Source organism: Apis cerana, linkage group LG13, assembly GCF_029169275.1.
Source record: "Apis cerana isolate GH-2021 linkage group LG13, AcerK_1.0, whole genome shotgun sequence".
Classification (NCBI taxonomy): domain Eukaryota; kingdom Metazoa; phylum Arthropoda; class Insecta; order Hymenoptera; family Apidae; genus Apis; species Apis cerana.
This window is the reverse complement of record NC_083864.1, coordinates 6911352-6937295: the sequence shown is the minus strand read 5'-3', so window position 1 is coordinate 6937295 and position 25944 is coordinate 6911352. Positions and strand designations below refer to the sequence as shown.

Genomic DNA, 25944 nt, shown 5'->3' with positions numbered 1-25944 from the left:
CGAATCGAGGAATCATCAAAAAAAAAGAAACCTAAGTATCGAATAAGTGTTACTCGTTTATCGAGAATTCCCACAGAGGCGATTAACATCCATGAATATTAAACGGGATCGTAATCGTGCCCGTTGAATTATTTCGTCACAATTAAAAGACAAGCAAGGACAATCGTTGGACCGCTTAAGACCACGAATCTCGTAATCTGGTACAAGTCCCCGAGGCGTAGCCAAACCGTGTGCAAGATCCTGTAAAGATCGTTGACGCGTTTATTGCCCTACTCCCCCCGGTGTTTCTCGGCCAAGTTGGTCGCGACACTTGGAACACCCGGTACAATGGCCACACTCATGCATATGGAAGTCGGCCGTGACACGTCTGCATCCTGCCATGCAGGCCAGTATCAGAAGTGTGAGATAGCTCTTCCTGTACGGGCCTCGGCCCCGGCCCCTGCTGGCTTTATCGCGCCTCTATTAATTACCGCGATCTGCCATAAATTCAGAATAATAGTTAGGATTTACTCGAGACAGTGGGCAGGCTAAACGATCACATTAAATGCACATAGTCGCGGAGAAATAAGGGACTTCTCGGTCAGGTAATTACGAGGAACAAACGGCCCGATATATTTTCAGAGCAAAGGGTTTCCCTCGACCGTCTTTAATCTTTCGCGTATCAAGCTTTATCAAGGCATTAGCTAGAATCGTACAAGTTCCACCATCGATATCTTTTCTTTGTTTATTTTGTTTCGCGTCGTATTGTTCCATCTAGACTCGGTCGACTTGACTTCCGGGGGGATTGAACTCTCTCTCTCTTTTTCTCTCTCTCCGATCGAGTTCCTCGTAGAGGATCTTCCCTTGTTAATACTTAAGACTGCGGCTTCCTGCGATGGCGGCTTAGAAGCCGTTCCAGTTTCAACCTTAATCGGGTCTTAATGAAAAAGGGAGGCAGAAGTTGGTTGACGAAGATCGAAATTGAAACGTCCGCCGTTAGATTTTCGGGAGGAGGGAAGAAACGGTGTTGAGGGATTCGGGAGGCCTGTGTGTATTCCACTTTTAAACCGGTTCCCACCTCGCGCGCTTTGTTTCGTCTCCCTAAATTCTCACACTCAGGCGAGCGCGTCTTATCCGCGAGAAGGAACAAGGGTCTCTTGAACGCTTTATGCTTCGAGACAAAACGCTTTTCAAAAGTTTACACGATGGTCCTTGTCAGCTCTTGTCGTCACTCCCGCTCGCCGAGAGATGATACCAGTAGTCCGTGGAAGCCGATTACTCGGGTTCACCCGGTGTATTATCTTGGCGAGAGAGATATCTAAGACGGCCGAGAACCTTTTGTACTCGCACAACTCGCCGCGATGTTGTATGTGCCATTGAAATTTCATGAGATGGAGAACTGGTGTATTGTTAACATTGTCCACTTAATAGCCATAGAAGTTACTCTCTCTCTCTCTCTCGTAGGCGAAACGGAAGCTCGAATGTTTCGAGGCGCAACGACGTCTTCCGTGTCGCCGTTCCTTCGAGGATGCGAGAGTAAAACTTATCCTTGATACGCTTGTCCTTGGTCTGTCTGTTCCTACTAGCTTCGTTTCAGATGGAATATACGCGAATATACGTGTATATTTGCCAAGAGAGAAGGACGATGGAGGATGATGGAGAGGAAGAGGAACAAAAGGGGAAGGAGGGAAAGATACGTAAGGAAGATACGGGGAATAGGTAGCAAGGATAGAAAGAAATAAGAGAAGCTCGAACAAATGTTTTCAATACGTTGCATAAATCGCGTGTTTCTTCGTAAATTGAAATGGAAATGCATATAACCGTACGTACGGAAGCGGCTTTATTGTTCTGTTCTTATTCCACTGATATTTCTATGCTATCTTTCCTTCTTTATGTACCGCGGCCCGGATATCGATCCTAAACGAGAATTTCTTTTAACCGTGGACCATCCTGTCTCCTTACAGATGCCATCGTCCTAGGGATAGTCTGTTCTCCTGGAGTTCGGGCTTCGACAACTTCACGGGATTCGTCAACTGGGGCTTCCTGTTGTTGGGCATCGGTGGAATCCGATTGCTTCTCGAAAATTTCATAAAGTAAGTATATATATATATATATTCGACATTCCTGATAAAACCGATATTTTACCGATCGTATTCGTTTCGAAGATTTGCGGTTCAAAGTCTATCAAAGATCGATAATACGTTATAGATATCGTATAAGTCGTTGGAAAGTTGGAAATTATAGAAGATTTTTGATCGAGGAAGAAAGTAAGAGAGGCGCGTAGGAAGATTCGAAAAATTTTCGTCGTTCAATTATTCGACGTAACAATTTACCCGCCGGTTAGTCCGCTCGTTCCTTGCAATTTATCAAAGAAACCAATGTCATCTCGTGACACTGATGCTTTTATCCGCCGCAAAGATACCTGGAGCTTGGATTCGATGCGTCCCTCGGGTATTTTTTCGAATATACGCGCGAGAGGGGTTATCGAGGCGTAGACCTCTCGATCATGCGACTGGTCAATAGATGGAGCTTGAAAAACACGAAGGAAAAATCCATAAATGCGATGGTTCCGCTCGGGCCACGAATATTGCCATAAAGGGAGAAATATAAATTCGTCAAGTTGGAGACTCGTATGAAACAAAAAAAAAAAACACTATTTTATATATAATTTTTATAATATAATTTGTTTAAAGAAAAAGAACGATTCGATTAAATTTCAATTAAGCCAAGTGGCAATTTTGAATAACGGGCGAATTTTTGGTTAATTAGCGAGCTGACCGACCGAACAAAAAGCCGGGAATATACAGGTTCGAGAGGTTTTTCGTGAATATTTTCACCTGGAAATTCGGGCGTCGAGGGCATGGAAACAAAAAAAAAAAAAAAAGAAAAAATGGGGAGATCAATCAGATCGATAGTGAAAAATGAGATTTCCCCTGTCGTTTCGGGGGAACAATGTAGAATTCCTCGGTGGATCTATTGATGTCATTCTGATCGGAAATCAAAGTCACCTCCGACAGCCTAATTTATTTCGATAACTACGTTATTATCGATGACCGTGCCAGCCTCGATAAAACCTTTGTTACAAAACGTTATTATCCGAGATACACGGGCGTTGCATTAATCAACACGTAAAAGCCGGAATATAATTCACGTTTGCTAATATGTTAATCAAATTTCCCGTTGAGCGTAACATTCGCGTTTCTAAAATTCGCGTTTCTATCCACGCTTGAATCTCTGATCGAATTGTACAGGATTTATTTTCGGGGACCCGACTTGGCGAATCCAATGGTAGATATCCATCGGCCATAAGGATACGGAAATGAATGGAGGCTGTCTAAAAATTAATTAATTTATGAACAGCTTGAAAGAAAATCCTTATTGCCGAGCGTTGATTAAAATTAACGGAGAGTCGGATCTCTCGGCCACGCGACGAGACAAAATCTTTCCCTCCCCCCCACCCTTCTCCTTTACCAATTTTCTGGCCGTTGAATGGAGAGAAGGGCAAAGTACAAGCTCGGCCCATGAATAATTTCAACGAGATTTTTATCGCCGTTGTAAACTCTCGGGGCTCGGGATTCGCCAGCTCCTGGGAGCGCGTAACAGAAATTTATCACGCTCGTTAAGCGTGGAAAAACTTTCGAAAGAAACTTTCGCGACGTAATTGCTCGGGTTAGTCTCGAACCGTTCTTTTTTCTTTTTTTTAAACAAAATCCGCGGGCGCGGATGATCACTCGGAGGATATTTTCCGAACGAGCGATCGAAGCGATTGCGCGCGTGAGAAGGCGGAGAGAATCTCGAGTTCTCTCGAGCTCGGCCGCAATCTTCGGCCAACGTTATTCCTCCATGATTTTTTTTCGACACATTCGCGTTTATTGCTCGTCGAAACTGGAAAATGGAAAATTTCTTTGTGAGGACGAGTTCGATCAAGAAAGAAGATTGTCTTAATGAGAAATAAAAATTGTCTCGTTTGAAGAGGACGGGATAAAAAAAAATGGGATAAAATAAGATAGGATTACAGTAAGAAGTTGTTGCACCCTTCTCTTCCAAGGATTACCATCTATTTAGAAGTCTGAGGAACTTTCTTGGAGAGGGGGGAGGGAGTAACTTGCTTAGGAAGTGTCGAAATAGTTTGGGATAGTTTGCTCGATTCGAAAGTAGGGTAGGCTTCTGGATTCGTGATGAACTGGGTCTAAAACGTCTTTATTTACGACTTTTACAAATATAGAGTCTATCCTCTACAAGATGTAAGTCGTATTGCTATTTTAATATCCTTGGTATCCTACTTTTCGAAAATTATTTTTCGTAGACAGATTCTGATAACGAAAATTGGACAGTCAATTTCGATTAATTATTATCAACTTTGTAGCACGGTGTGAATTGAATTCGCGAAGAAATCTGCCTTTGTTCCACGTGGATGGGAGAAAAGATGGTTCGTTCGTCGAGTCAAGGGAATGGAACAAGGCGAGTAACGCGATTTCATGGGGATCGAGATTAATCGACGCGGAGGAAGAGCGGGGGAAAAGAGAAGGTTGAAGCTCGAAAGAGACACGACGGTAAGAAAGTGGGGGAGGACGTTTCTCCGCCAAGTGAAAAAAAAAAAAAAAAAGAAAAGAAAAGTACGAGAAGGAGAACTCAATTAATCGGACTCCTGGCGAAGGATTCTGGTTCTATCGATAAAAGTCCGTGGAAAGGTTTGGAAGATAGAGGGACAGAGAGAGTATCGAACTTTCCTACCCCACTCCCTCCCCCTTTCCCCTTTTCCGTTCGAGAAACTTTTTGAAAGATCTTCTCATAATTTATGCACTTAAACTGCAACTGTTCGAAGCTTGGCGCAATTCTTAATGGGTCGAGTTTACCGGGACACGATTCGCGAAACCGCCGTGAAGATGGCGAATCAAACGGCGAAATAAGGAGAGCCTTTTCCCTCTGTGTTTGACATAGCTCGCGGAAATTGATAAATTCAGGCAGGATCAAAGTAAATTTTCAATAAAAACTCGATCGAGCCCGTCCAACGGAATTATCAGCGAACGCTAATGCATTAAGAGAAGATTAAACGGAAAGCAGATTCTTCTTCCTCTTTTATTTCTTCTTCTTGCCTTCTTCGATACCGACCCTCTCCCCCGAGAATTCTTCCCTCGTGATTTTAAAATTTAAAATTATCGTATCGTTGGAAAAAAAAAATACCGCGTAAAAATCTGGCAAAAAACGGGGGGGAGAAAAAAGGTATATTTAAAAGCTAGCCGATAACAAATACCGTTGAATAACAAGGGAGAAAGCACGAGGGGGATCTCCGATCAAGTTTCACCCATTATTTTTCGAAGCTACGCCGCCGAGTTTCATATTCGGGAGGAACGATTACACGATGTCCGGCTTTGGAAAATTTTCAACGATTCGATATCGGTTCCGTCGCGCCATCCTGGATTCATCGTGTGTCACGTTCAACCCCCGCCCCCTTCTATTTTGCGATTTTCGCAAGGATTCACGGTGATGCCGAGAAATAAAACTCGTCCACCGTTGATCCGGATTACACCGGAGAATCCTCGAAACTGTACCGTTGCTCGGTATTACCGAGCGCGAAAAAATGGTATTAGAGTCCGTTTCCGGCATCGCGGCACAGCTTCACCGTTTCACCGTTTTCACCCTATCCATCCTCCTCGCATCTTTGATCCATCGATACCCCCCCGCCTTCCCTCGATATCGATATTCCCGCTCCGTAAATCAATCATCGAAACCTGAGAGATTTCGAAATTGTATCTCTTTCGTATCCCCGTGACGCGCGGTCAGATTTATTTCCAAGCAGCTTAGAACGTTGCATTTCTCGCTCGCTCGAGGAAGGCTCAAATTGTTAGAAATAAGTTCGCTTTGTTCGAGTTTGGCCTCGAAGTGCTAAGTGCTTAGCTTGCTAGGTTTGTTTTAAGAGGATTCGCGTATTATGAATACGGTATGTTGAAAGTCGATCCGTAAGAATCTTCCCTTTTTTAGTTTCATTGCTCGCAATTAACGAGGGAACGGCGCTTCGTTCTCGATCGAATCGCATTATTTTCTATACTCGTTCCGCTTAATACACGTTGACAAGTCGATTACGATACAACTCGTCGCCGCCGCTTCGCGGGTATGCATTTGAGTCTAATTGAGGATACTGCTGTCGGTTGTTTACGCCGGGCTGGATGCACATCCCGCCCAGTACTTTAATCCGATTAACGATACCGCGGAAAGTGATTTAAACTGACAGATTGCACGGGTAAACCTTTGTACTCGTAATCGGATCGTGCCAATTACACTATGAACTTGAAATTCCATTAGATGATCGTGCCCTGCCATGCGGAATTCAGGTCACCGGATTGTACCCCTAAACGAGGTTTTAAATCGTATTAATGACGGCGTATCGGATGCCCATACAGGTCACTGATCTTGCGCCTCGTCGTGCCTTTTGTCCGTGAGGAGGAGTCTCTCTTTTTTCTCTCTCTCCTATTTTTTTTTTTTTTTTAACAGGTCGTTCGACCGGGAATCGACTGTTTCGAGAGAAAATATCGCGCTCGCCCCTGATTGACGGTTTACACGAGGTGCGTACACCTGGCCGGTTAATGTATGTCGATGCGCCTTCGCCCGTTTATAGCTCGATCGCGTAAACCATCGAATCGCCGAGCCGTGCCGCGGCCACTTTCTTTAGAATCGAACGGATAAAACGGTAACAACGCGAACGTGCTCGCCGGGTGTCGTTGCGAGATAAACCACCTCATACTCTTTACTCGTTTATTAATATTTAACGCGACCATCCATTCACGGTCCATGCCTTTTTTATGCCAAGAAAAAGTACCTTCGTATCGGTATAACTCTGAACAATCGTCCTTCTCTCTCTTTCTCTCTCTCGTTTTCTTCCACGCTCCGTTCAGCTCCGAGTGTACCGCTGGATTTCTCGATCACGATCGTCTTCCCGTATCCATCTTCGTCCCTCTTTCTTTTTGGATCGACGTGGAATCGACGTGGATTTTTATCGTGACGCTGTATTAACGAACTCGGACGAGGAAAGAAGGGGTGCGGATTTAACGGGCACGGCCGGATCAGAACGACTATTCTCGCTTCGGGAAAAGAAATTTAATATCGTTCCCAGTTCACGCCTTGGATCGATGAATTTCGATATCCACTCCGATATCCAACTCCGGGTTCTCGCCGTTTCGGTTTGCTTTATCGGGCTTATCTGGAATAAACAACCACCGGCCACCCTACTTTTGATAAATCCAATAAAGTTTTACACCGAGAACGTGTATATATCCGCCCGACTGCACCAGTAGCCCAGTTGATTGCAACTTTTGTGTGTAGACGATCCGGTTCACCAAGGAATGTGAACCAGGATGACTAGACTTTTTCAAATAGTGTATATATATGTATAGAGAGGGAGAATGTATCCGAACTTCAGTCGGATATCGATTCAGGTTCTTCCTTATCGATGAGCGTGACTCGCTGGATCTATTTCGAAAAATGTTTATGTATCCATATCTTCGCGTTATCTCAATGTTTGCACATAATTTTTTAAAGATAATATTTTGCCGCAAATTATATTACGCGCTTCTGCGAGGAGAAACAGATTCTAGATGAGAAAGAATACGCTAGGAAGAAAGTTCGATAGTTTGGCAAGAGAATTGAATCAACGAAAATGACTAACGTGTTATATAACGCTTCCATAAAAATAAATATTTCATAACTCTTGCTAAATTCTTACGAATTCTTCCGATCCTTCCGATAATTGGCATAATTTTTTATACCATTCCGCAGTTCGAAAAGAAAAATGTTTCGATATTTTTCCAATCTTTCCCCCTCAATGTGGTCTCGATAAAGCGGTTCCGGATGTTGCCTTCGCGTGTTTCATTTACACCGCAAAAAAGGAATTAACTCGTATTAACCACGGTCAGTCCGTGGATAGACGCGTGCGTATCGATTTTTCCTCGCGGCCCGGCAAAGTGTTTAACAATTCAATCGTTGGTTGAAATTGCAGCGAAGATACACCCGCTGTTCTAACCGAGCCGGTGATTTAGCGGCCGGTAATATAAGGGGATTGACGCTCCCTTTCGAATCACTTTCGGCTCGCGCGGAACGAGCGAGGTGCCACTGTACGCGCACCAGTGGCTATCAATTATAAACGTTTGATTTTTCCGTTCTCGCTCTTCAATTATCGCGGCCTGCGTCAACGTGACTGATTGCGTTTGTGCCGACAAAAAGCGTTGCGGCGAGGACGAGAATGGGGAGGGGAGTTGGCGGTGGACCAGCGGAGAGAGGAACGAAATGCAGAGCAACGATCGCGTCCCAATAAATATCGTGTAGCCAGCCGATGTCGAGACCGCGCCCACTTCAAATACTTTAATTACTTCTCCTATAAGCCTCGTTCATCATCGTTAGCCGACGCGTTCGACCCGAAGCCATTAGTGTCGGTTACTACCCCCTTTGACCTCTTCCCCTCCCTCCCCCTCTCTCTCTTTCTCTCTTTTTTCTTCGATAGTCGGCCACCGAATGTAGTTCGTTTGTCTTCCGTGATCGGCAGCGGTCGTGTGCAACAAACGTTTGTGATGGGTCGGATTGATACGATGGCGAGCGATAAATCTCGTTCTCGATATAGAGGTATATAAAAATTGGTCGGGATCGCTGGCCTCGACGCGTGTACTGCGAAGTCGTTTCTCTTCTCGGATGAGAAAATATGTTTAATAGACAGTGGGCTAGCTGTGGGATGATTTGCAAGATTTACGCGGGGAAACTCGCGTAATCGAATTTGAGCGAGACTCTCTCCACGATGGTAAATTCGAGCGTTTTAAAATTTTAAAAGAAACGAACAGGGGGCGACGTTTATTATTCGGCCGAGGAAAGAACAAAGGGGAGTCGAAACGGACCCCCTCGTGACTCTTTCACCCTTCATTCCTTCACCCTTCTCCGTTTCTTTTTGTTTCTTTTTTTCTCTTTTTTCAAAGTCTCGTGAAGAGCATCGCGTCCAAGACAGACGTTAATAACGGGACGCCTTTGCCTCTCGACCCGTGTCGCGATGTAGACACTCGGTTCACGCGACTTGGAAGATAAAATTGGAAGAGCGAGGGAGGGGGTGGATGATAATAACGAACGGGGCATTCCCGCTCTTTCTCGCTTTCCACGAGCGTTTACTCTTTGGCTTTTCTCTTTTGTTCTGCTATAGGTACGGGATCAGAGTGGACCCGTGGCAATGGTTTCTGTTTCTAAGCGGCACGTACGAAGGTGGCGAGGAGCATCCCTCGATTCTGCTCATCATATGTAAGTTCTTTGATGTTTAATCTCTATATTTTTCTTGAAACGTGGGAGGAATCAAATGTTATAATTTATCATAATCCAAAAAAAAGAAAAAGAAAAAAGTTAGTAGAAATCGCTGTACAAAATCGGCAACGTTCCTCATAATTCCCCCCCATTCGTATTTTTCCCTCCCAAACGACAAACGTGACTTTCCTCGAGAATGCGAGGACGGAGGCGTATTACGGAAAAGTGAGCCGTCGTAAAAAGGTAATATGTGCCAGGAACGCGGGCAAAAACTGCTAATTTAAATGTAAAAGTAATTAGCGTGTGACTCGTTGTTGGACATTCCAGTGGTAACGCGCCGTCCCGTACGATTGCCCGCTAAATTTCAAGGATATCTCGCCCCATAATTCTCGAAGGCACGTTCCAACGCGTTTATCGTAACGCCTTGTCGGCGCTTTCAAAGACAAGCAGCGTGGAGGGTCGTCCGATGCATCATCGGAGGTGATCCTGGGTGAATTCGAATTTAAAACTTAAAAGAGACGAGATTCAGCGCGGCAAAGTGGCGGTACGCGTAAATTTCGTCGCTCTACCGCCTTTGGAAATTGCTCCTCTACGCATTGTCCTTTTACCGGTGCGTTATCCGTGCGTTTTCATTTCAACGATATTTCGTTGGCGCGCCGGATACACGGAATCGTGAATGTTTGGTTTCCGCCTTTCCCCCGTGAAAAATCGATTCATATGTCCGAGTGGGAAAATTTTTACGTTAAGGACATCCGTGGAATTTTTTCCTTCAAATTTCTCGACGAGTTTCCCAAACATACGTTCAAGTTAAAAACAATCGTTCTTATCGATTAATTATCGACAGATTCTATTTAAAATTCGCACGAACTTGTAGCTTGAGATAGTTGGTGGAAGATTACGCGAAACAAGCATTGAGATAAACATCGGATTCATCTAAAATCGGAGTTGCCGAGATTCGAGTCGATAATTTCCGCCTCGAGGTAATAATTTAACCCAAAGGCCGTTCGTTTCGATCGTATCTTCCCGTCGCGACGAATCATATCGATAAAGTGCAGTGATTCGTCCCGAGTCATTTCGCTTCTTCAAACTTCGGTTCCCTCGCGAGTCTCGGTTTAATCCAATTTATCGACAACCTGTACATCGTTGTTAATTTTCTGGACGCAGCCGGCCGTGTTGGAATTCGCACGAGTTGGGTGTGTCGACTCGCTCGATTAACGGCTGTGTACAAGGTTTCGAATATCCGAGCGGTTGGAGGGGGCATAGGGCGAGCGGAGGGGGACGTACACAACAAGTAGCGGCCGAGCGAAGTGACCCAGTAAAACCTCGTCTTCCCCGAGTTGCGCCAATTTGCCTATACTCCGCAACTCTCAAGGCTAATTATCCTTGCGATTAGGCAGCGAAATTAATTTCTCTCCGGGAGAAACTTTGTGCCGCTCTTCCAAAGAACCTCCGATTCGACGGACCTCCCCTCGAGCTGCTTCGCCAACATCCCGGTGAATACGCGTTTAAACTCTCGTTCCGCAGCTGCGCCGCCTGCGTTGCTGCGAGCCGCCCGTCCGCGTGCGAATTGCGTATACGTGCACGGGATCGCACAGGTGCAGGCTTGAAGAGGCTGCGAAATAAGAGAGGGTGTCTGCGAGGGAGGGAGAAGCTTTGGCTCGCGTTATTCACGCATGAGGTGAAGGTAATGCTCAGGGAACGGGCTATGGTTAATAGCTCTCGTATTTTACGATATTTCGTTGCGTGCCACCCCTTCTTTCCTTCCTCCGCGCGAGCCTTAACCGCTCCCCCCATCTTTCCTTTCTTCTCCCTTCTTTCTTCCTTCTTTTTGTACCTCGCCCCGGCACCGTTCGAGCGAATACACACCCCTCGACCGTGTTGCCTTCTATTGCTGTAGGTAAGTAGGTGGGCAGATAGGTCTCGCATAATAATTTTCACGGCTCCTGCACGGCCGAGATTGCTTTTTAAACGGCGCCCCGCCAGAAATTCTCTTCCTCCGGAGTTCGCGGCTCGCTCTTTCGCGATTAGGGAATTAATTATTCCGTGGACGTCACGAGGCGCGAATTATACCGTTTAAATGGCTGACCTCCGTGATTTATTCCCGGATCGCTCGCGTTGATTAGCCTTCCTACACACTTCTTCCCCTCGCTTTTCAACCGTTTTTTCTCTCCTTTCCGCTTTTAATTAATCTCTTCCAAGTTGAGACGAAGAAGCTGACAGTTTCACGAGAGAGGACTCTCGAATTTTCAGTATTCGCTGTTTCCCTCGCCTCGATCTTGCAGTTTCATTCCCTCTTCAACAGTTTCGATCCGTTTGGAACGATCGGCAAAATTATCCGATAAAGCACGGGCGAAACGTTAAACGTTAAGCTTTACTGCGATGAAAGCGGTCGATGAAACTTCACCGGCCGCCGGTGAATCGATGTCGAGTGAATAGGGGGGACGCGTTACGCGACGTTATTTCGTTAAAAATTTCCAACCGGTTCTACTGTAAATCTGTTTTCCTTCTCCGCTGGTGGTTCACTGGTCGTGCAAACAACCCGTACATTGTACCGCGGATTGTTTCTATTTTTCGAGAAATTCGAGAGCATCCTCGGTGTCGAGGGAAACGAAACACAGACCTTGCATTAAGGATATAATTGAATTCCGTTGAAAAAACCCAACTGCGATAAAACTGTCCACGTTCGTACATTACTTCCCTCGGACTCGCATATTCCTGCCTCGAAGAAACTGCTCAACTTTAACTCGTTGGAGAGCGGTGGAGAATGGTGGAGGAGAGAGAGAGAGAGAGAAAGGGGAAAAAGAGACGAGGAAGAATAGACGCACTTTCGCGACCTTCCACCTCCTCGCGTTTCTTTCGAAGGAAACGCTTCGGCCACCTACGCCCGAGAGTCCGTTTTGATGGTTTTGCGAAACTTTTGAGAAACGGCAAGTTTCGAGAAACTTCGAGTTGACTGTAATTCAATGCTCTCGAGTGACGTAACGAGTCAAGTGCAAATATAAAAAAGTGTAACGAGCGGACGATTATGATCTCGTTTCCGAATCTTTGTCGCGTTAACTCGCGTTAACTCTTATACAGAGCCAACTATTTAAAATGGATAAAAATACGATTGTATCTTCCGTATTATCTGTACAAAAATTGCGATGATTTCGAAACAGGTTATATATCTTTAGAAAAGAATATTGCGCAAGAAAGGTAAGAAATTGAAATCGCGAGGTAAATACAGAAAATAGCAAGTTTTTCTTCCCTTTTTTTTCTTCTTTTTTTATACGCGAAAATCCGAGGTCAAGATTTTAGATTCGATTTCACGAGCGAAACTCGCGTTTCTTTCATCCAAAGCTTTAAATCAATCTGTCTTAAGTAAACTCCAATCAATTTCTTAAACGTTTCGAGATTCTTGCATACACCCCCGCGATTCTTGTCCCCGATTCTCGCTAATGGATAAAACATTTCCAAGGAGAGTGGAAGAGTTTTAGGATTAAACAAAAATCAAGAGGAGAACGTTATCGCGATTTAAATTAAGCTTTGAAAATGACAAAGCTGGAACAAAGACAAATTGATACACGAAATCGATAATTCTTCCAGTATTCGTTTCGCCGCTCGCGACCCCGGATTGGTTATCGAGTTCGCGTGCCCGAAAAATCCAAGTAATTATCACGCGGTATCAGCCGCGCTCGAAGCAGATTTTTTTTTCTTTTTTGCCACAATCCTCGGAGGAGAATTGACGGCCATCGATGCCCTCGCATCCCGGGCCATTGAAATTTATCTCCAGTCGGGGTGGTCTGATAAAAATTCATTCGGGTTGAAAACGGCGTTGGGAACGTCATTAGTCGATCTAAAGTTTGAAAAGCACCTGAAAAGCCGCCGTTCCGGGAAATAATTCGGCACTTTCCCCCTCTCCCTACTCCCCATGCCTCAAACGTTAACGATCGTCGTCGTTACCAACGATGGCCTCTATGAAACAATCGGTCGGTCCGGCGAAAAGTTGGACTCTATTCCGCGCGATGTACCGATTCGGGTGGAGGGGAATCGCTTTCAAATCGAATTACTGCTCGGATAAGTTTCGACGTAGCTACGCGGAAAGGAAAGTCGGCGAGAGTTGGTCCGGGGATGGAGGTAGAAGAAGAAGAAGAGGAGGAGGAGGAGGAGGAGGAAGAAGAGGAATAAAGGAGAGAAAAACAGCTGGCAGGTATCACCGGTTATTTCTGGAGATGGATGGTTAAACTTCTTCCAAATACGCTGCCACGTAATTGACGTGGAATGGAAAAATTTTTTCGGTTAATTGGAACAAAAAGGACGGTAATGAAATTCCATATAGGAATAAGAAAAAAGGGGGATGGCGAATCTCGGCTGGATCGATTTTATTTCTTCTTGACGGGCGAGGCATGGTCAATTCCAATCGTGTCACGTATACATCGTGCTCGTACTCGCAACGGCGTGAAAATCGTGGAAACAGATTTTCACGCCGATACCGGGGAAATTCATGGGAAGGCCGGCTCGCTCGTGTTAGAGGCGGTGAGATATGGAAACGGTAGAGACGCGGTGCGAATCCACGTATGAATTACTTAATCCACTGCCTATACATGGCTCAGGGTATAATAATCGAATTAAATGCGAGATTGCGCTTGCGAAAAGGCTTTCACGCATCCACCGTCCGTGCATCCGTATTTTGCAATATCTATCGTGGTCGATGTAGCCGGCTAAATGCCACGCATATCGGAAACACTTGTCGACTTCGCATTACCCCGCTTGCCTTTCCGTCCCGGGTCGAAATGCAATTAGTTACATTTCGTTTGTAATTTAATTTTATTTGTACGTATTAGAGATGTTTTTAATTTTGCGCCAAGTCGAAACGAATGCCCGTTTACGTTTACTATTTAACGAGTAACGTGTTTGTTTAAAAAAAAAAAGAGAAAAAAAGAAAAGAGAGACGCTCAAAGGATTCGTAGACAGAATGTATGTAACAGAATGGAGCTTTGATTCTGCAAAGTCTTTTCACGGTATTTTTCACGCCCGGTTAGTTAAACAAATTTCTACTTTTTTTGTTCAAAATGTATTTCGGATCCGAAAATATTCAGTGATCCGAAAGACAGAATTCGGATAAAGAGAACGAATAGGAACACCTTTTTTTTCCCTTTTTTTTTTTTTTTTTCAAAGTTCGATATCTCTTTTGTTTAACATCTCCAACAATCTCGTTCCAACAACACTTTGCAGCCAGTCGTGACACTTAATACCTGCCTGTCAAAAATTCCCATCGATATATATCTTTCATTAACTCGTTTTTACGTGTTAATCCCCGCGGCTATCGCAAAAATTACAGGGTAAATTGAAAAACACGGAGGTTCGAACAACGTGTTGAACAATGATTGTATCGCCGCCTGTATTTACATAATTCCAGACGCAAACGCGTGGGACAAAATTTTACACCTTCCTCCCCCTCCCCAAGTTGGAGAGAAATCCATGGAAAGTTTCGTGTCTGCGGGTACATTGCGTGTCTTCAAAGCCGATCATTTCTATGGTGTTAGCATGCGTTTAATAGCGCCGTTAAACCGCGGGTATATTATACGCACGCCTTTACTCGTAATTCGTGCGCCGCTGCAAAGGGAAGCCTTAATTAGTACTCATAATTATTCGTAATTAGCACTCGGCGCCCCGCGGTTTAAGGCACTTGTGCGAACCTGTTCCGGTTGATGGTGACGCCGCGTTCCTCGCAATGGAGAAAAAGAAAGGAAGCGGGGGAGGAAGAGGGGAGGGGAGGAAAGGGAAGAGAGAACGAGAGAAAGAGGGAAAAGGAAGCTACCGACTGAAAATCATTGCTTTCACTCTCTCTCTCTCTCTCTCTCGAGTTCAAGCCGAGAGTATTTATATCTCGAGTACACCCCTTTTACTCTCCCCTCTCTTCTATCTCGTTCTCTTTTTAGTTCTCAGGCCTCTTTTTCCACCCTATTCTTCTTCCTATATATCCTTGATCCTGAACCGAGCTCGCGCCATTCGAACGAAAGCTTTCGCTCATGGGCTCGCGCGACTTTAACCCTCTGCTTTTCCATCCTCGCGCACGAACGGACGGAGATTTATACGTTACAATTTAGAATCCCGGCTCGAATATCGAAAGCCCGGTATGGATCACGTTTCAGAAAAGCAGGTTACCTGCTTCGAGATCTCTGCTCACCATTATTCGATAATTCTCCATCATTTCGAAATATTTAATTAATAATTCTGACCCTTTTGAGGAGGGTGGGGAGGGGGGGAGGGAGTGGCAATTTATCACGAACCACGGAATGATAAATTGCATCCGAATTGATAGAGTCCCCCGTGCGACTTGGACATAATTCATTCCAGCGGAACCGGAGAATTAAACGGATATTATTAACGAGATTTTCGAAATTTCAGTGGACTGCGGTCGAAACTTGGCACGCGAGTATTTCGAATTATCTTACGTCGATGCGAATCCTCTACGAATTTTCCACTTTTCTTCTTTTCCTTTTGTATCTATCATACTTATCATATGACCCGTTGCAAAGTAGGATATTTATTTTTCTTTTTATGCAAATCTCGCGATATTATATAAATTCCGATCCCCGAATTATTAGAGAAAGGAGGCATCGGCGAATGAAAATCTTTCTCTCTTCCTCCCTTCCTTTCCTTTTTTTTATTTTATGAAAGTTTTATTAAAAACGACAGAATGTTGCCAACTCGATGTCGGGATATAATTAAAATTTGCCTGCTCGGATTTGATCTTATCCCACCGACCATCCCCTTAGTCCCGTTTCCGACAGCTGTGCTCTCGCGCCATCTCGGTCGACGGTTTTTCACGAATCCCACGTTCGTAACCAACCAAGCCGGTTGTCGTCGTTGCCCTCCTTCCAACTCCCAACCCGGACACTCGAGAAGATAGAAGAGACTTACCAAGGAAAAAGTAAAAGTCTTAATTAGCGACTGAGATCCGAGAGGTGCTCAGGAGTGGAGGTCGATTACCCTCGAGGCTCCGGACTACCACTGCTCATCTCGTCTCTGTCTCCCATCCTTACGTCGAAAGGAAAAAGATAAAGGGAGAAATTTTCCCTCGTCCTGCCATCCCGATTAATTCCCTGAAAAATTTGATTCCGTTAATACGACGGATGACTCGTTAGAGAGCAAAATGCCGTGGCTCATTAGCAAATTTGCGGAGAAGAATTTCGCTGCGAAACTCGAATATTCTTCTGCAACTCGAGATCTATCGAAAACAGGCGGTATTTACCGGCCAGTGGATCGTCCGGATCCTTGATAAACGCGAGGAAAGAAAGGAAACGATGCTGAGCATATTTATATATATATATATATATATATATGGAAAACATTTCCGCGGTTTTTTCAACGCGATATTTAATAATGAACAATTATAAAAAAATTTATGGAAGCTAGTTATGCGATATTTGATTTACGAGCGTCGGTAATTGGCCGATATTGGGTTATTGCTTGGCGCGTATATGGGGGATGATTTTATTTAATCAGTCCTGGATAAAATGATACGCGGCGCTGTTCGGTTTCCTCTCGTGCCAATGTATTTACCGTCGGACACAATTATTCATTAAAATAACATGTCGCGCCTGTTTACGCGGGCGGATTTTTAGCAAGGTAGAAAATTTGATTTTATCTCGCGACCGTTACCCGCCATGAAAACAGGACTGTCGTTGGGCGGACGGGGGAACTGGCTCCCGCTAAATTGCAACCGTAAACATGGTATCGGGAAATATGTAACCAATTTCCTGTTAGCTTCGCAACATTAATTCGTCCCGTCTCTGTGCACCGTTTGGCATATTTCGCGCGTTTGTCGTGCAAATGTTCGATTCCGTGTCTTTTTTTCCTTTTTCTTTTTTTCTTTTCCCTTTTTTTTTTTTTTCAACATCGATGACGGCACAATGAATTCGTCGTCGAACAAGATCAAAGAAAAGGTAGACGGCGCGAGCGTCGACTCAATTATGCGAAACGCGCAACGTAAATTCGATAACTACGCGTTATGCAAATTCGCGTTGAAAATTCGCGTTCGACCCCGGTCGTATGGTTTCGTTCCGCCAATTTACGTCATTCTTTCTTCCTTTCTTTCTTTCTTTTCTTTTTCTTTTTTTTATATCGCGTTTGCGTTAGAAGGTTATTGCTTCCATTTAATATCTACGAACATTTTCCCGGACGTCAATATAAACTTCTTTTATATTCCCTCTTTACCTTCAATTCTACTTTCTCCCTCGAGTTCCGGTTTCCCTTCTTTTATTCACACTCCCCGGCAACGAACTCGAAGGCAACGAAGATGCCCGGCTGTTCGTTCGCATGGAAAAACGGTCGTATTTCGACGGGGAAAGGGGTTCCATTAATATCTATTAGCAAGCCGTACTTGACGTCACTTGGATTTTCTTCTTGTTCTCTCCTTTTCCGCGGCATCCTTTCTCCTAGAGGAGGAGAATCGAAAGTAAAGAGCGTCCCCGAAGAATCGGGGATTCGGTTATTCCTTGAAATATGAGGAATCGTTTGTTCTCATTAACCGAGGATAGTGGAGGGATCGAAATGGCGATTCGTCACTGCCACACGTTCCACCGATACGTTTCTGAAGAATTATCGATACGTCAACTGGATTTGTAAAATTGCGGGCCGTGACTCCTTAAGTTGCTTCGATTACTCTTGCTTCGACTTTACTCTTACGAAAAATCGGAAGAACAATTTTCCGTATCGCGTGAAATTTTCCTCAACGAAAGTTAAATTTAAATTCGACGCGGATCGAATTAATTATTCACCCGTTTGTGATAAAAAAAGAATAGACTCGAACAAATTTTGGAAAAACATCGTAGGAGAAATCTGTTAAATCTTGCATCCAAGACTACGGTGCAAAAATATCCCTGGAACTTCTTTATTAATAACGCGATAACAGACACATTTTTTCGTGATTATTTCAAGAGAATGAATTTAAAATATTTCATCTCGTTATTAATAATTCAATTCGATCGAAATGACTATGAAAAGCTAACGTGAAAATATTCGACGAATGTTCGGGAAAAGTTTCCAACGTGTTGGAAGAGGGCGGGAAAGGGAGGTAAATCTAAAAAACGCGTAATGTGTATTCTTTGAAGTTTTTAAACCTTTGGAAAAAGTATATTTTGTGCAAAATAACAAAAGCTATCTCTGAAAGCTGTATCTCTTTCGAAATAATTTTTCTTTTCTTTTTTTTTTTTTTTTTACGGATGAAGCACACTCGTAATAATTTCAACGAATTATTTATCGAACGTTTCAAAAGAAATTTATCCTCCTCGATCGTGTGTCCTTTCATCCCTCCGATATAAAATATAACGCGACGAAACACGAGACCGCTATTTATTGTATTAATCGACTTTCCTATTAATTAACCTAACTTTTCTTTTTTCTCTCTCTTTAGCTTAACGCAACGCATTTGATTCGTCGATCGAGTCTATTTGTCTTCGTTCCGTGCGGACGGGTGCACGTGCGCGTAATTCAAGCGTGTGGATTGAAAACGCGTGTACGAATATCGGTCTGGCACGGGCCGGAAAAATGCTGGAAACTCGTAAAACGCGTACGAATTCAAAGAGGTCGTAATTAGTCGAGCTCGGGAACACGTGTCGGTCATAGTGAAACAATCGTTGCCCCCCTCTCTCTCTTTCCCACTTTTCCTTTTTTTCCTCCCCCCCTTCCTTTTTATTCGTATCGCTTTTGCGAGGTCTCCGCCTCTTGAATTTCTTTTCCAAAACCGAAACGTCGAAAGGGGGATAACGTCAATCGAAAATCGTGTACGCGATGGTAACAAGTTGGAATATCTCAATGACGCGTGACTATATATAGTATCGATGTTGAATTAAATATCGACTGGAGGAAGAATCGCGCATTATCCACTTGACCGAAATATATTTTCCCTCTCGCACGTTTCTGATTTCTCGATAAATCGAATTTCGATACGCGAATTTCTTTCGTCCGTACGTACGAATCGAAAAGCGATTGATTCGAAGAGTTAACGCGGCGCGATCAAGGTAACCGCACGTGTAAATATTTGAATGGAACGCGAGTATCTATCTGGGGTCCATTTATATCGAGAGAGAGAGAGAGAGAGAGAGAGAGATCGATTGTTTGTTGAAAATAATATTTAACGTGGCATTAGAAACAAGTGTTAGGCGATGATATCGGTTTATATAGCCTGTCTGTTGCTAATCAAACGAAATAGAGAGGAAGCGTCGAATCGATTTCGATCTCGACGCGCAGGTGACTAATCGGAAATTGAGGGAAGTTGAGCCGGAGATATTACACCGTACACCGTCATCGGTCGTGTGATACGCTCTTTCAATTTCCAAACGTCACTTCTTTGACACGGTGTGTGAATTCCATGATGGATACCGCCTTGTTGGTTTGCATCCCGTAAAGTAGCAAAAGGATTCACGCTTGTTTTCAATCCCGCGTCGAAAACTCCTCTAATTGTTGTTTAATTCGTTCCTAATTATCCGTTTTACGGGCAAGAGCGTTCTCTTTCACGAGAGGCTGGGCTGGAACGAAATCGATCCGAAGCTTGTGTAACCATAGCCATTCCATCGCTCTCTTCGAACTCTTTTTCTTTATTTTTTTTTCTTTTTTAACGATTTAATATCGCATGATACGTAATTATGGAACGAAACGGGTTGATTACGGGTTGATACAGCGTATAATCAGCATCGACGAAGCTGATACAAAGAATCACAATACGCTTTTATCATAATTAAAACGTCGGGAGGATTTAATTCACCGTTGATATTCCGACGCAAAGTTGCGCCGTTTTCATTTTACAAAACGGTTGCCGTGTTTTAAAGCCCCTGACCCGGTTCCAGGGGTGGTGGAAATCTTGCGATCCTCAATTTTCCAAGTGTGCCTTGCAATCGCGCGGTTGCATCTTTTAAACTTATTTAACTTTCGCCATATTTTATCTGGCCGGGGCGGACGATACTTCGAACAATATGAGAATGAAATCGTACGTGCTCGTACCTGCGCTATCAACCTGCTCGTTCGAGGCGAATCCTTGCATAATCTACCAAAGTGTTTTTGGCTCGGTTCTTTTTTTAAGGAGAGGGGTTACGATAGAGAATGGATAAAATTCGTATTTTGTTTCCAACTGGAAATATCACGTGGAATCGTGTTTTTCGAGAAGTTTTAGCCAAGATTCGAAATCTTTTCGTTATTTGATTTTCCATTTGGCTTCGATCGATATAAAAGATAGAGATATTAATTATGGTTTATCGAAATATCGAGTAAAATTCTACTTGTATGTATTCTATTTCTCTTTTATTTCTCTTCTTTTTTTTTTCTTTTGTTTCCCATAAAAAGCTTATGCCGCGATAAAAGTGAGATTGCAGAGTGAAGGGAGAAAGAGAGGCGAGAAATAATAAAAGTAAGCGAAATAAGAGCAAAGAGTGGAAGAAAAGGTTAGAAATTTAGAAGGGAATTATGCATAAGAGTGTTCTTTTTGAGCTATGAATGAAAGAAGCGACTAAAAGATCAGTAGTCACGGCTCATTTACTGGCCAGAAAACCGTAGCGCAACAGTATATCTTGCATAATCACGTATCCCCTTTTTATTCCTCTTAAATTTGATTCACACCGATTCCTTAAAAGTGTCTACAAAATTTAAATTCCGTCGTACATTTTAAAAATGTATGAAACAAAAATATCATTACTTTTAAAATATTTAATTGTGAATTGTCATTTATGAATTATTAATTCTTACATTTATATCTTCAAATATTAATACTCATTTCGAATTGTGTATATTCCCATTTAAAAAATCTTTAAACTTTAATTCTTCTCTTTTATATCTTTCAATGTTAACATATTTTCTTCAAAATTCTGAATTTTGTCTATTTGTCCATATCAAAACTAAACAAAATTCAAGACGTATGCGCTCTTTGTTATTTTGTACAAAGTTCGATCGAGTTTCCGTTTTGTAACCAGTGCTATTTTAGCTGATTTATCGGTGAGTTCCTTTCGTCGGCTGTTAGCTCGATATCGGTTTTCCTCTATCTTCTTTTTTTTCCCCTCCTCCCCTCCCCCTCCTACCTACACGTATCCGCCTATACGTGTGCGCTCTGTTATCCCTTCCAACAATTCCAACGGGGTTCTCGATCACCAGCAACGTTTATCCTCAATGCTCAACCTTCGCCTCGCGCGCCACTGTTTTCTCCTGTCATCCTCCCTCTCTCCACCTCCCCCATCTCCTCCTCCTCCTCCTCCATCTATCCATCTCCCTTTCTCTTCCCCTTTCGATTGCCTGCAGAACGTCACATCGCGTGACAGACCCTCGTCACTTGCTGTCTGCAGCCAATTGCAGAGGGGGCCCGGGTTACCGCCCTTTTCAAAGTTTCTCGTTCCGAAAAAACGTTTGGACAACGAACAGTTCGACTCGGATTGTCCGGAATTTCGTTTCGTTTCTCGTCCACTCGCCCGTGGGAATCATTGAATTACTTGTTTCGATGTTTCTTTTATTTCTATCTCTATTTTTTTCCTCCCCCCTTTCTCTGCCTGTTACAGATTCCACGGTGCCCATAGGCCTCTGCCTGCTGATCGAGAAGGGTCTGTCGTTGGTGAGTAACCCTTTTAATATCGCCGCCAACCCCACCTTTTTCTTTTTTTTTTTTTTTTTGAAACGAACCGCCGCAAATGTATTCCCCGTGCTAATACGAGTGACACAGGATGCGCGGGAATATTAAAAAACTTTCTCCCCGTGTGTGTGAGCGTTCCACGGAAATTTGTACATTTTTTTTCCTCTTCTTTCTTTCTTTCTTTTTTTTTTTTTTTGAGTACGACAACGCAAAAAAAAAAGTAAATCGGACGGGGATAGTGTTGAAAAGAGGGTGACGGACGCGCGGAGAGGGTTGTTTAAGAGAGAAACGCACGAAAGTTGGAAAAATATTTTTCACCCGTTTTGCGGCTGCTTTTTTCCCCTCCCCCTTGCCGCTGTTCTGGCAAGAAGCATGTTGCTAAACTAAACTAATAATAATATCTCGAGCATATGGCGTCGCTGCCGGAAACTTTACACGTTCGTGTAAAGCAAAAAATGGCAGGCGTGTATGTACGAGGGACGAGATCCGTGGCTCGTTGCATTTTTCTCGTATCGAGTCCGGCCATGTTGCCCCAGATTCGAGGACATTCTTTTACATTTCTGTTAAACTTACTCGATTCTATCGTTCCCTTCAATCCATCCAGAGAAGTATTATCCGTTTATTTTTCCGCAAATAAAAACGTAATCGTTCCTGTTCCCCCGCGATGCGACACGAAAACCCTGAAAAGGGCAAAGTTTCGATCGATAATCTCACGGCAGAGATCTTAATTTTAATTTGCAATTGTTCTTTCTTGCGGCGCGGGAACATTCGTGGAAATCGTCATGAACGGGGAACTCGAACTCGTAAAGTCGACACGGACGCGGCTATTCACGTTTTGGAAATTAAATTTTTTCGTTTATAGCTTCCTAGACAGCACGAAGGCAATTTCCTGGTCAGTAATTTTGAAACTTTATGAGTTTACGACTTGAGCCCGGACCATTTCCAACGAATATACGGAGTTTCTGTACGTGTCATATAATGAGTCTGCTATGAACTGGTAATTCTGTTTCAACCGGATATAATTTCTCGCCAATTAAATCGTCGATGAAAAGAAATCATCTCGATTTCTTGATATATTGAAATATTTCGCGCAGCGATCTTACGCCGTTTATTTATCGCGAGATTTAATTTTATCAGATTGACGTATGAAATATCCTCCAAAATTCGAATTTTCAATCGAAACGATATTATCCATCAAATTTTGTTCTTTTCGTACGGTTAATTATCAAGTGGATTAAAGATAAATTTATAAATCACGTGTGTAAAGTATTATTTACGATAATCGATATATCGATACGTGAGAATTAATCGGAATATTAGATGAAAATATAAATTGAATAAAATTGAACAAAATTTCGAGAAAATAAAGTAAAGCGTTTTCGAGAAAAGCGTTAAGAAAGAATTTTATTTTATCCTTCTTTCGAATTGAAATTATTTTAAAATAATTGATAGGATAATTACGAAGTATAAAACAAGGTATAAAAATAGCGAAAAATCTAATTATTAAAACACACGATCCTTCCGATTAAGTAGAAACTCAAGTTTTAATCGAGTCAAGCTATAAATCGAATTAACCCAGAGTAAGTTCTTGCGCTGGATCAGCATAAATTGAGCATAGATAGAACTCGTGGATTAAATAAAGTGTACGAAATGAAATCTTATTGACGTGGATATAGATCCAGTTCGCGGCTTATTAAATACGTGAGAAGTATCGAAAGCGCGGAATCGAAGAAAATATATCGAAATTGTAACGAAACTTTTCTTCGATTTATACATATGTATATTAAAGATTCGTGATTTTAATTCATCAATTAATGAAAGATTCACTAGTTGAAACAATCCAATCGCTTTAGATATTTATATCGATATTTATTTATGAGTATTCAAGAGTGTTATTGAAGATCGAATTTATTTTTTACCTTTTTTATCGAAGAAATTTTTAAATTCTATAGAAATATATTGGAATATATTGTAATTGGCGACACGGAGCGGCGATACGACCGCTCGGAACGACGGCTGAATCGCGATTGATTCTAAATTTTATTTATATTAGAAAGGACGTTTAAATCGAACGAATCGAAATTTATAAACATACTCGCGTCGAATATTACTTCATTTCTACTTTATATAGGAAAAAATTATTAAAAATTATTTTTTGAATTAGAATTTAGTTTTATAATGTTTTTATCGAATTTTTATAATATTTTTTTTTATTTTTTTTTGCGCATATTCCGGAATTACAATTTAAAATGCATGAATTTTTATTTTATCTTCTTCTTTTGTATTTAGCATTGTTTAACATTTTTTTACAACAAATTTTTATAAATAAAAAACATGTGTATTAATATTTAATATTATTAAATATTTTATTTTTTTTTTATTTTTAAATTTGATGCATTCTAAAAGAATTTATAGCGACTATAAATTAAGAAAAAAGTATGTAATTGAAAGAAATTTTAATGACACGGTTTCCTTTATTCTCTGAGTGTGTTTTATTGACACACGTATTTTTAACATATTTTTTTATATATTAATCGAATAAGTAACACATTTATGCATGAAAATATAAAGAACGAATTAAATAATACGAAATTAATGAAACGTTTTCCATACATATATATATATATTGGTAGAATCGAGAATTCGTAAATCGATGGAAGGTTCATTGGTTAAATCGATTCGTTCGTTTCGGTAAGAGCGAGGTTACTTTTCTCTTTGCGGTTAAAAAAAAAAACGAATCGCATCGTGAAAAATGAAGGTTTATCACACGCGATAACACCTAGTTTAACACGAAATCCGTTCTCTTATCGCGAAGTCATAAAGATGATCAAACCAGCCGTTGATACGCTCATCGTGGTTTCGATGATCGGCCTAGCGTAACGTTGCAAAGCGTGACTTCCATCCTCTCCTCTCCTCTCTCTCTCTCTCTCATTCCCCTCCCCCACTCTCTCTTACCCGTGTCGAGGCGAATTAGCGATGCTCTGGATAACGTCTATATACCTTATATCGTATATTCCCCTTGGCGATGACGCAAATACACGTCTGCCATCGTGTTAGCGTAAACATTGCCAAGTCCTCCGCACGGGGACCGCATCGTGTGTGCATCGATCAATGTGAAGGAGCAATCTGTCCTCTGTGAATCTAAATTTTCCACGAATTTCGAAAAACTGACCACTCGGTCCACTTGGCCTGGTCGTTAGGCTTCATTGTTGGGAGAAGGGAGAAAAAAATTTGGTTAAATTTGCGCCGAGTAATTGATTTACCGCCTCAATTATACGGGTATTTGGTAGCTGAAATTTAGCGATATTGAATGTATACGTATAATATTCGGTGAATATATATATATAATATATCGCTCGATATATTCCTGGATCTTGTACGTGAAAGAATTATTTAAATTATTAATGATACATGGAATAGGATTTTAAACGAAAAAAGAAGAAAAATTTAAAAAATTATTTTAAACAGATTAAACTTGTAATAAATTTGTATCGGTTTGTACGAATTTTATAGATGGATAAAATTTTTTTTCTTCTAAAAAACAGTGATAAAAAATAGCATCGGTGTCGCACGAAAAAATACAATTAAATGTTATTGGAAAGAAATATTATTTATAGATTCACAAAACTGGATATATAAAAAGTTTCATATTTTTAATATATTTTATATACTTGTATATTGTATATTAATATATAATATTGCGTATTACGTATTGTAAATAGCACGATAATTAAAATAATCTATTAAATAATATTTACAATATCTAAAGTGGAAGTAGAGCGGCGCGTTCGATGTAAACGACGCGAACACGTGTTTACGAATTTGGATTATCGGTATTAACCTTCGAGGCAATTCCCAATATTTCTCCGTAACCTTTCTAGTTTAAACCAGTTTTAAAATCAGTCGTCATTCGGATTTCGCTTCGAGCGGTCGCGTCGTCGCTCCGTGTCGCTAATTACAATGTATTTTCGAGTGTCCGAGTTTAATATCTCGTTACATATTTCCATATCTGCGTTCAACATCTCAATCCCCGTTATTCGACAACTTTATATCAGGTGAGTTTCATTAACAATTAAATAATCTTGCGTATTTGCGATACG

The 25944-nt window shown here is 42.1% G+C and overlaps 1 protein-coding gene across 1 annotated transcript in view; it reads left to right on the top strand.

Moving 5' to 3' along the window:
• Positions 1-25944, top strand: part of LOC107996211 (diacylglycerol O-acyltransferase 1) — a 90599-nt gene that overhangs the window by 9600 nt on the left and 55055 nt on the right. The window contains exons 2-4 of the mRNA XM_017054161.3: positions 1944-2072; positions 9155-9249; positions 21774-21826. Of these exons, the coding sequence (XP_016909650.2) occupies positions 1944-2072; positions 9155-9249; positions 21774-21826 (277 nt within the window). The remainder of the gene's footprint in view (positions 1-1943; positions 2073-9154; positions 9250-21773; positions 21827-25944) is intronic.